The 12,083-nt window shown below is 48.3% G+C and overlaps 1 protein-coding gene across 15 annotated transcripts in view; it reads right to left on the reverse strand.

The window, feature by feature from the left end:
- Positions 1-9,450: 9,450 nt before the first annotated feature.
- FOXN3 (forkhead box N3) overlaps positions 9,451-12,083 on the reverse strand; it is a 426,281-nt gene continuing 423,648 nt past the window's right edge. For 14 of the 15 annotated variants that reach the window (XM_010845171.1, XM_010845164.1, XM_010845169.1 and 11 more), the window contains one exon: positions 9,451-11,131. In XM_010845171.1, the coding sequence (XP_010843473.1) occupies positions 11,022-11,131 (110 nt within the window). In that variant the 3' untranslated portion in view covers positions 9,451-11,021. Of the gene's footprint in view, positions 11,136-12,083 lie in introns of all 15 variants that reach the window. The other variant, XM_010845177.1, reaches the window with a different exon arrangement.

Consider the following 12,083-nt stretch of genomic DNA (forward strand, 5'->3'; position numbering starts at 1 on the left):
GGAAAGTATAACCTTGAAGTTCTATATAAAAGAATCAAAGTGTAAAATAAAAGTATCCAGATCACCACAACAAGAAAGAATAAACCCAAAGAAAGAAAATTAAAAGAAAAGCTAGCAGAAATTAATGATATGGAGAAGAGATACAAAATAGAGGTAATTATAATAATTAATTACATTATTTATAATATATTACATGATAATATAAAGTTGATTATCCAAAGTTGATTCTTCTAGAGAAAAAACACTATTTGTGTTAAGGTTAAGCAAAAAGAGAAGTAATAAAATGAAATAAGATGTTAAAGGGATGCAACTGCAAGACACTGAGAAGATGACAGATATTATAAATAACTTTATGCCGCATTTTTGAAAGCAGGTGATATGGACAAATCCCTACAGTTACCCAAATGAATTTAAAAAGAAATGAAAAATAAGTTATACTATAAGAATTAAAGAAATTCACTCAATAGTTAAAAATCATCCCACAAATAAAACACCAGCTCTGCAGTGTTTTGCAAGTAAGTTCCGCCAAACATTAAGCAACAGATTAATTTCAATCTTACCTAAACTCAGGGAATCTAGGAGTGAATACTCTTTAATGCATTATGTGAGAATAATGTAATCCTGACACTGAAACTACATAAGGAGAGCGCTAGAGAAACATGGCTCTGGACAACCATGCAAAGATTCACATATGAGATGCTAGCGCACCAACGCGAGCAATATGTAAAAAATATATCACCAGTACATTAGGAATGCAGGTTTTATTTAAAATTAGTAATTTATCATGTAATTCACCACCATGTAAAACAATGAGAAAAAAATTTACCGTTCTGCTAAATGATGTAAACATTTCTTTGATGAAATTCAACAACCATTTATGATAAACTACCATTGCAAGCCAAACATAGAAGGAATATTTTTGTAATGATAAAGTATATTTCCTAAAAAACCTAAAACAAACAGTCCGTCAGTTATTCAGTAACACAGCACTCTTTAAAATAAGAAAAAACACGGGCACTTTGGTGGCGGTTCGGGAGTTAGGAGTCCCTCCTGCAGCGCTGGAGATGTGGGCTCTGCTCTCTGTCAGGGAACTTGGATGCCACGAGCCGTGGAGCAACCGAGCCCCCGCATGGCCACCACTGAGCCTGCACGCTCTGGAGCCACAGAGCTACCTCAGCTAAGATGGGAAGCAGCCAAATAACAAACGTAAGAAAGAATGAAACAACGTAAAGATGTCTGTTATCATTACTTTTATTCAGAGGTTCTAACTCTAATAGGGCAGGAAAAAATAGGACAGGATATAAGAATAGGATATAACAGGACAGGATATAAGAAAAATCCCCACCATTATTTATCTGATTTTATACAGAAGAATCTACAGACAGATTAGTAAGTTTACTAAGTCAGTTTGTTTAGCAAGGTTGCCTGAAAAAAATCAATATACAAATAATTAACTCCAGATGGATTATATAGTATTTAAATGATAAAGGAAAAATTTTTTTTTAATCTTTTAGGAAAAAAACTACAAAAGACCATATAATCTTGGAGTGGGGACTTTTTAAGGACACTAGATTTCATTACAAAGTGATTACTAAGCATGAAAATTAAGAGCTTCTGTTCATCAGCAGACATCACTATGGACAGTGAAATGACCATCCACAAACTTAGGCAAGTTATTAGCAACACATATGGTCAACAACAGCATGTTAAACAGGAGAGACATCACTTGCTAACAAAGGTTCGTATAGCCACTGGAAAAAGTTATGGTTTTCCCAGTAGCCATGTACAGATGTGAGAGGTGGGCCATAAAAAAGGCTGAGTGCTGAAGAACTGACGTGTTGTAGTACTTTCAGATTTTAGTGTTGGAGAAGACTCTTGAGAGTCCTTGGAGTGCAAGGAGATCCAACCAGTCCATCCTAATGGAAATCAGTCTTGAATACTCATTGGAAGGACTGATGCTGAAGCTGAGACTCCAATACTTTGACCACCTGATGCGAAGAGCCGACTCACTGGAAAAGACCCTGATGCTGGGCAAGACTGAAGGCAGGAGGAGAGGGGGACAACAGAGGATGAGACGGTTGGATGGCCTCACCGCTTTGATGGACATGAGTTTGAACAAACTCTGGGAGATAGTAGACAGGGAAGCCTGGCATGCTGCCGTCCATGGGGTCGCAGAGAGTGACTCAACAACAAGATAGTCAATAAAGGGTTATTATCCAGAATATACAAAGAAGTCCTACAAAGATAAGAAAAGAAAACCACCTGATAGAAAGATGAGTAAACTGTTGAGCAGGCAATCCATCAAAGAGCATATTCAAGCAGCCAGTTAAATAAATGGAGAACTGTGCAACATCTTTAGTAAGAAGGGAAATGGAAATTAAAATGCTGCAAGATACTGTTACATATCCGCTAGACTGGTTGAAATCGCACAGGATGACAACTCCACATGTCGGTGAAGATGCCGAGGAATGGGAAGTACCATACTCTGCTGGGAGGCGTGCACACGGATATGAGCACTTGAGAAAACAATCTGCCATCCTCTGGTGACGCTGAGCACGTTAGCCCTGTATAAACCAAAAATTCCCACACCAAAACATGCATCCTAGATGAGACTGTAGGCATGGACAGGAATTCCCATGGCAAGTTTGTAAAAGCAAGTAACTATAAACAATCCAAATATCTTAAAAAATGTACTTGTGGCACAGCCACACAGTGGAATATTATATAGGCACGAAAACACCGCCAGTTACAACCGAATGAAGCAAACCAAATAAACTTCGTAATGAATAAAGAGGGGAAGGAGTAAGTCAGAAAAGAAGATATAAAGTACCATTCCAGATATTAACAGATAAAATTCAAATCAAGAAAAATTTAATGTACTCCTTATGGATATCAAAAATACTTCTAAAAGCCTAGGAACAGTACATACAGAATTTGGGATTCTGGTTATCTTTAGCAGCTGCGGGGGCCTCTGACGCCTGCTCCTGCTGTGTAGCTCTTCCTGAGAAGCACAAGGGCTCAACAATGCCAGGGGTTCTGCCTCAGTGGTCATCTCCACGTTGGGGGCAGGAAGCGGCACAGTTTCCTCCTGTGAGCTGCAAGGGGTCCCCTTAAAAGACTGAGACAACTGTGACCCCTTATCTATGTGATCACATAACACGACAGGAATGACCCTAAAACTCTCCTCCACGAATCACTCTGCATTTGGCACAGACCAGCATCATCAGGAGTGCAGAGGGCTTTTTACATGCAATAGTAAAAGCTGCCAGGACTTCCAAAGGCCTTAACCAATGCCACTGGTTTGAAGCGCGAGGAGCAACTGCAGACGTGGATCAAACATCACACAGTGGATTTGCTGGCCACTGTTTCGATTTCTGGACCAGAAGAGCCGGAAGTGGAGACAGAAGCTGAGCTGGTGGCCCAGAGGGAACTCACGTGCGTCCTTTATCCCCCGGGGTTGTTTTTTCCTTTACCATTTCCTCCTCTCCTTCCCACCACAAAGCATAACCTAATAGTTTTAGAACTGCCTTCAAAGACCATGATTTCAAAAGATGAAGGCTGACAGGTACTTGGTTTTTAAATTAAAACAGAAAGCAGATCAGTGGCAAACTTCCTTCCAGTGACATCACCGGGCCCACCCTATCTTCAGACTGAAGGGTGCAGGCGGCCTAAACCCCTGTGACAAACACGTTTCCAGGGAAAGATGAAGATGGTGACCAGGAGCAGATCTGAGGCTGATGGATGCACTCTCCTGCTGACTTTATTTTGACAGGACCTTAAGTATTAATGCTTCATGTGACAATAGAACCATTAATTCCTGACTTGCTTCCTGTTCCGGGGGAACTGCATTTTCACGTGAGGTCCTTAAAGCTCCAAAAACTATTCAGCAGCCTTAGGTTGTGATCAAATGAAACTTTCTTGTAATTTTCTAACATGTTATGGTTTAGACTGGGGCTGCCCTGGTGGCTCAGACGGTAAAGAATCTGCCTGTAGTATGGGAGACCCAGGTTCAATCCGTGGGTCGGGAATACCCCCTGGAGGAGGGAAGGGCCACCCACTCCAGTATGCTCGCCTGGAAAATCCCATGGACAGAGGAGCCTGGTTGGCTGTGGTCCAATGGGTCACAAAGAGTCGGACACAACTGAGCGACTAACACGTGGTTTAGATTACTGTCACGAACCCGGGCTTTGCCAAGTGTGCACTGTCCTGAAGGTGGCCCGGAAACTCAACCTAAGCCCTTTCTGGGGTTTGGGACTAAGCTTCTGGTGCTCAGAGAGGAGATCTGGGAAGGTGCGTGGGGAGCAGGTGGATGAATCATGCTCTCCACAAGACACATTTCATTTTCTTTTACGCTTTAAACAACTGTGCTAAAATACACAAACATAAAAAACTTACCATCTCAACCTTTGTTAAGCGCACAGCTCAGTGGTATTAAGTGCACTCATAACATTGTGCAGGCGCCCCACCAGCCATCTCCAGAACCCTTCATCCTGTAAAACTGTGACTCGTCCCCAGTAAACAGTGACCCCACCCCTCTGCACAGTCACTGGCAACCACCATTCTGTGCTCCGCCTCCATGAACAGGACTATTCACTTAAGTGGGGTCATACGGTGTTAGTCTTTTTACGAGTAGCTTGTTTCACTTAACATAAATGTCCTCAAGGTGCATGCATACTGTAGCAGGGATCAGAGTTGCCTTCTGCTTAAAGGCTGAATATTCTATCATGAGTACACACATTTTGCTTGTTTGTTCATCTACTGATGGATGCTCGGGTTGCTTACAGGTTTCCAGTTCAGTTCAGACACTCAGTCGTGTCCGACTCTTTGCCACCCCATGGACCACAGCACGCCAGGCCTCCCTGTCCATCACCAACTACCAGAGTTCACTCAGACTCACGTCCATCGAGTCAGTGATGCCATCCAGCCATCTCATCCTCTGTCGTCCCCTTCTCCTCCTGCCCTCAATCTTTCCCAGCATCAGGGTCTTTTCAAATGAGTCAGCTCTTTGCATGAGGTGGCCAAAGTACTGGAGTTTCAGCTTCAGCATCAGTCCTTCCAATGAGCACCCAGGACTGACCTCCTTTAGGATGGACGGGCTGATCTCCCTGCAGTCCAAGGGACCTGCCATACTGAGCACCAACAGTGCCCAAGGGCTCCAATCTTTCCATGACCTTGTCAACGCTTACTGTTTTCTGTTTTCTTGCTAGTGCCATCCTGAGGAGGGTGAAGCACTGCAGTCTTGATCTGCATTTCCCTAATGATTAGTGATGCTGAGCATTTTTCTATGTGTTTATTGCTTACTCCAGAGAAGGCAATGGCACCGCACTCCAGTACTCTTGCCTGGAAAATCCCATGGACAGAAGAGCCTGGTGGGCTGCAGTCCATGGGGTCGCTAAGAGTTGGACACGACTGAGTGACTTCACTTTCACTCTTCACTTTCCTGCACTGGAGAAGGAAATGGCAACCCACTCCACTGTTCTTGCCTGGAGAATCCCAGGGACAGGGGAGCCTGGTGGGCTGCCGTCTATGGGGTTGCACAGAGTCAGACACGACTGAAGGGACTTAGCAGCAGCAGCGTTGCTTACTCTACGTAGCATGTCTGTATCTTTGGAGAAAAGTGCTTCCCCATTTGTGAGCAGGTGTGCTCGTTTATAAGCATTTATTGAGCACTTGTATAGTGTTCACTATGTCCCAGGCATGTAACTGTGTATTAATCCTAGTAACTCATAAGGTAGGTGCTGGTTTTCTTGTGAGAAGCCTGGCCCAAGGTCCCATAGTTACAGGCTACGGACCCAGGAAACGTGGTTCCCAAGCTCATATGTGCAATTTCTGAGCTGTCTTGACATATGAAAGGCTTCTCCGATGGCTCAGCAGTAAAGAATCCGCCTGCGATGCAGGAGATGCAGGAGACATGGGTTCAATCCCTAGGTTGGGAAGATCCTCTGGAGGAGGAAATGGCTACCCACTCCAGAATTTTTGCCTGGAAAATCCCATGGACAGAGGAGCCTGGCGGGCTTCAGTCCATGGGGCTGTAAAGAGCTGGACCTGAGCGAGCGCGGCAGTCTGACACATGAAGGAGGGTGTGCCCACCAGCTCTCTCTCAATCCTCTGGCAAGCCTTGACGTTCATAGTTCTTTTTTGCTACCTGAGAGGTGACTTAGGGTCAGAGGCCTAAGCCGTGCACACAAGGTGGCCCAGGCCCAGGGGAGCTGCTGTGGCCTGCAGCTGAGAAGCCGCCCCTAGTTCACGAATGGAGGAAATCGTAGGCTCCGTTTCCCAAGAGATCCAGAAGCAGTTCTTCCGGGGCTATAACTCTTCCATTCAAATGTATTCTCTGCAAGGGATTTCACTGGAGAGGCAGCAGAAGACACACGCGTGAAACTTGGAGAAGTGAGAGCAGTTACTCCGAGGATAACCTGTCTTAAGGACTCCCCGCCTAGGCAAATTTAAAAATAAGCGGGTCTCCAATGTCTAAGGATGGGCTGATCCCTGAAGTTACTGAGTAAAAAGTCAACACGGCAAAGTCAATTACACTATTGACAGATACTCTTACAAGGAGATTTCACATCATAATTACATGCAAAGGAACCCAGCAAATACAAGCTGTGTAGTGATCAGCTAATAAAAGTAACACTTCATCTATGTCAATAACAGTTTCAGAGTTAAGACAAACAAACATGGCCTTTGGCACTCGGCAGAGGGGGAAAAAAAACCACAACACATCCCCGAAAGACAAATATTTTCACTTAAGGAGAAGTTGCTTAGACTTGCACAGAAGACCTGTCACACAAAGCAGGGTAGGAAACAGGTATTCAGGGGGCGCTAATGACCTCTGCCCTCCTGCCTGCCCCGCTGAGCGGATGGGGCGGCGGGAGCCCCTCAGGGACCCCTGGTCACCGCCACATGGTCTGGCAGAGGACGCCTGCTGCTGTTCTGGTCTCTGCTGGGCTGTTTTCCCTTTAACCTCAGCTAACCTAGGTTTACCTGACACACGGCCAAGTTAAAAAAGGAAAAGAATTTCGATTACAATGAACGTGAGAGCACAGAACAGGACTTCCCCCCCCAGCAGCTCTTGATGGGCTTTACAAGGCCTCCTGCAAATGCCCACGTGGTTATGTTGCCGTTCATTTTTCCTGACGGTGTCGTGCCACCTATTTGCCAGGCACTTAGGCCATAAGGAAGGAAAAGGTCTTATAAGCGAGGGTCCCTGACCTTCTGCAGCCTTCCTCTCCCTGAAGTCTCTTAAAACTGAGGCGGAAAGTGCAGAGCTGGTATTGGGATAATGGCTAACACACCGTGGTCTTCTCTCTGTTTGGGCAAACGGGAGCTTGTCTCTACACACTGCGGCTGTTCGTTTTACCGAGAGGATTCTGCTGGGACCTCCGGTGTCGCCGGGGAAGCGCGCTGCTCCGGGCTGCGTGCTTCTGGAGAGGATGGGCACGCACAGCTACAGCCCCTGGGCCCAGGCCGCCCGCAGTGCTCCGCGCCGGGCCACCTGTCTGAGCCCGCCTGGCTCTGCCCTCCCGAGTCTGGGATGGGTGGGGGAAGGGCCGTGACCCCTCCCCTGTGCCCCGTTTCTGCGTCCCCCAGCCATGCCTCTCCGCCTTGAAGCAGCAGTCTGTCCTACAGGAGCTGCCAAATCGAGTCTGCGATTCCTCCGGTGCCTGCAGGCCCCACCTCTTCATGTGCCCGGAGAGGTGTGTGCACCAGTAGGAGCCTTCTCCCTAGAGACCCCTCTGGTCCTTCCACCGGTCCCTCCTCTGAGCTCAGAGTCTCCTCCTAAGAGGCCTGGATCGCAGCCCCGGCCGCTCCTGGGAGCTCTGAGACCCAGCCTCGAGGGGCAATCATTCAAACCTCACCGGAGGGGATATGGCCGCTTCCTGCAGTTGTTCCCTCTTTAACACCCTGAGTTCTCTTCCAGTCGCCTGGTTAATAACTTTCTACCTGGCTAACGGTTCTTTATTTTGAAGTCTCCCTGTTCGAGTCCCTAGCGTGGCTTCTGTCTCTCCCAGCTGGACCTGAAGGACGCACACGTCCAGCCCCGGAACCTGCTTGTGGTCTTTTACTGCGGCAGGAGCCTAAGTGAGGTGTTGGCTGGGATGGATGAGTAGCAACTCTTTGACCACGAATAGGATATCATTGTCTTGCTGTAGTGCTACCGATAACATCACCAATTCAATGGACATGAACTTGGGCGAATTCCAGGAGATGGTGAGGGGAAGGGAGGCCTGGTGTGCTGCAGTCCATGGGAATCACCAAGAGTCAGACACGACTTAGCAACTGAACAACACAACGCCATGTTACCTTCTAACCAAAATATAACCAGTTTAAAAAAACTAATATTTTACATAATACCTCCAGAGGGTACTAATCACCAAAAGTCAGCAATCACATATGTCGTGAGGGTAATAAAATGAGAAGGCAGCTCCTGCTGAAAGCCAGGTCCGTCGCAGGCCTCCTTTCCCTCTGCCTGGCTCTTCCCTTCTCCCAGGGAATGGCTAGAGTCACAGGGAGAACTCTGTTTGCTTAAAAAGGCACTGAAAAGATGCTGAGGACAATAAGCTGACGTCTACGCTTAGTGTCTGCACATGAAAGGAGATCTTCACGGCAAGTGAGAGGAGTCTGCGGCCTTCCCAACCAGAAAGGTACATGAGGAGGTTAGGCAGAAGCGATTTTGAGAACAAATAGGAGACGGAGTATGTCTCTCTCACAATGTGAGGCCAAGGCATAGCTATTTTGGCTCGAAGGAAGAGGCTTATCTTTCATGAACTGAAGGTCATAAATTACTGATCTCAAGACATCTAAGAAAGATATGGGAGAAGCACAAGAAAAAGAACCTTTCCACACTTCTGGAAAGTATCGCCATGTCTGCTTAGCAGAAATGATAACTGGCTTTACCATACAATTACTACTCTAATTCCTACCAACTTCCCTCCTTAGTAGGTTCCAAATACTAGCATCTGCCCTGAAGATACGACTGCAAGGAAATCCAATCAGTCCATCCTAAAAGAAATCAACCCTGACTATTCATGGCTTCCCTTGTAGCTCAGTCAGTAAAGAATCTGTCTGCAATGCAGGAGACCTGGGTTTGATCTCTGGGTTGGGAAGATCCCCTGGAAAAGGAAATGGCAACCCACTCCAGTATCCTTGCCTGGAAAGTCTGATGGACAGAGGAGCTTGGTAGGCTGCAGTCCATGGGGTCACAAAGAGTCGGGCATGATCGAGTGACTAACACTTACTTACTTATTCATTGGAAGGACTGATGCTGAATCTGAAGCTCTAATACCTTGGCCACCTGATGTGAAAGACTGACTCACTGGAAAAGACCCTGATGCTGGGAAAGATTGAAGGCGGGAATAGAAGGGGATGACAGAGCATGAGATGGCTGGATGGCATCACCAACTCGATGGACATGAGTCTGAGTAAACTCTGGGAGTTGGTGATGGACAGGGAGGCCTGGCATGCTGTAGTCCATGGGGTTGCAAAGAGTCGAACATGACTTAGTGCCTGAACAACAACTCTGGCAAAAGCAGTTGGTTTGCTGGGAGGGTTAAAAGACACAAGTGAGGCATTTCCCTGGCGTCCAGGGGTTAAGACTTATGCTTCCAGTGCAGGGGAAGTGTGTTGCATCCTTGGTCAGAGAACTAAGATCCTGCACACGCAGCCAAAAGATAATATAGACAAACGAAACCACAAGTGAGCAGAGAACCTCCACGTGGTTGATGCCCATCACAGAGCCTGAGCATGCAGTTCCCTCAAGCCCCAGTTAACAGACTTCCAGGGATGGTTTTCTTTGGGACATGAAACACTATGAAAGCAAAATGGCCTTGAGGCGTGAACGTGATCCAGAAGTGCTGCAAAGAAGCTGGGATGCAGTGTTGTGAAGGGACGCAGCCCAGCACGGCAGGTCTCTTCTGAACAAGCCATCGGGGCCCAACGCTGAGCGTGTGACGAGGCCTCAGCCAAGCCAGCGGGACCCAGCCCTTGTCCTCAGCAAGCAAACCAGAGGACAGAGGAGGACGCACACAGCGCCACCCACCAAAGGCCACGCCCAAAGCAAGGGGTTACGCGTGCCAAGAAAAGAGGACTGCTCTGAGGCTGACTCAGAGGCCTGTTCAGAAAAGCCTGGGGAAGGGATCATTTTTGTGATGGGCTGAGAAGGAGGTGCTGCTCTCCACGGGGAGGCGGAGGGAGATCTACACAGAGGAAACCGCAGGACAAGATGGGCCAACCCCACCATCTGGAGAACAAGTCTGGCTGGAGGAGATGGGAGGGCCGGCGGGGCGTCAGGGTGAGACGGCGGGAGTCGACGGGGACGCTTCTGCAAACAGCTGGGGAGGCACACTGTAGGAAACCAGCCTGGTGACGGCTGTCGGGAGGGCGGGGGTGGGCAGGGGGAGGCACTCCCACTGGGGCACGCAAGGCTCCCTCCTGGGCAAGCGATGGGCCCTCCCCTGGGGCTGGCAGAGGAGCTGAGAAGGGTGGAGGAAAGAGACTTCCCAAGGAGGAGTCCGCGAGGTTGGGCGGCTGAGCTGACTCTCGGGAGTGAGGGGCTGACACCACCTGGTATTTACAGGCCACTTGCCGGAGCACTTTTCACACCTGCCTTTTTTGCACGTTTCATTGCAAGCCTTCCCAGGAGGCAGAGGAGCTTCATGGACGAGGGAACTAACCCACAGAGGTCAGACATGCCCCCAGAGAGAAAGGGCTGGGTCTGGAGGTCGACCAGTTAGCCCAGAATCTAATGCCTACCCTGCCCACCGTTTCCTTCTGCTCACTTTACCCCACCTTCTCAGAATAGAGCAACTTCACTGCCATTTTGCTTCATCTCATCTGCAAAGAGACCAGGGTAATTTGACAGCCCAAGAAGGAGAAGCTGGCACCTAGATTGGGTCCTCGGGAGCTCCTTTAACGCCTTAAGACACCCAAGCTATTTCCGCCCTGACCAAGCAGAGGCTGGTCTTCCCCGGCCCCCCGGTGGCCTTCCCGCTGCTCAGGGGGGCTTTGCCCAGCAGGGCCCCTTACCTCACAGCCGCTGTCATCCCAATGGGCGTGACTGGCAACGGCCGGACCCCGGGGAACAGGCCTCGGCTCAGAACCCGCGTTCCGTTCTGTATCACTCCTGGAGGAACTGGAAAAGCAAAGAGACACCACACATGAATCCCTCTGTGGAGACTTCTGTTCCCAGTCAGAGATTTTGGATACACCAGAGAAAGAGAGAGGGAGGGAGACAGGGAGAGAAAGAAGAGATACTCATAGGTACAGAGAGCAAGCAGAGGGAGAAACACACACACGCACACACACGGGGGTGACAGATAGAAAGAGAATATCAAGAGAGCAAGACAGAAAGAGAGAAAGATACCACACCTCAAGAGAGAGATTTAGTCAAGTCAAATCAATAGCTTATGATTGATGCCTTGGTTAAAAAAAAAAAAAAGTGGGCTGCAAATATTATTTTCCTGCATTTATTACATATAAGCTTTTATCTCTAGGCAGACCCTTTTGGTCTCAAGAATCTGACGCCATCTTGAGCAAACAAATCATTTTCCTCACGCTTCTCCGGCCATGGTCAGAACTGGGAATATCTTTCTAAGAGTCCTTAGTCCAGGAAGGGGAAAAACAAAAAAACAAAAAAAACCAGCCAGAAGAACAGCAGAGCCGATTTCACAAGCTCCTCGGCACCTCAGCGCTCACAACATCTCGTGAGCATCCTCACACCCGTCTCGGTGGGGAGTGCAGGGCTGTCGGAGGCGGGCTCCGTCTCGGAAGCACACGGCCCCTCTGACGGCCCGCCTGCTCCTGCCCTGGAGCTCCCTCTCAGCAGACGTCCCGGGCGCTCTCTCGTCACCCGGGTCTCCTAGACACACTCAGCCCGCGTTACTCCTGGGCCAACCTCATCAGGGACCATCAGACGCTGCCCGAGCTGCGTGTAACTCACAATGGCCTCACACAGATCTGAGTTTTTATACAACAGGGGGATCAGAAGCAACCTCCGAGAGTCGATCTTTCTTGATCTCCCAAACAGCAGTTTCTTCTGGTTCACGCTACTGTTCTCCCAGCAGCATCAACACTCCTCCACACGT

Source organism: Bison bison, unplaced genomic scaffold (genome assembly GCF_000754665.1).
Source record: "Bison bison bison isolate TAMUID 2011002044 unplaced genomic scaffold, Bison_UMD1.0 scf7180017864213, whole genome shotgun sequence".
NCBI lineage: Eukaryota > Metazoa > Chordata > Mammalia > Artiodactyla > Bovidae > Bison > Bison bison.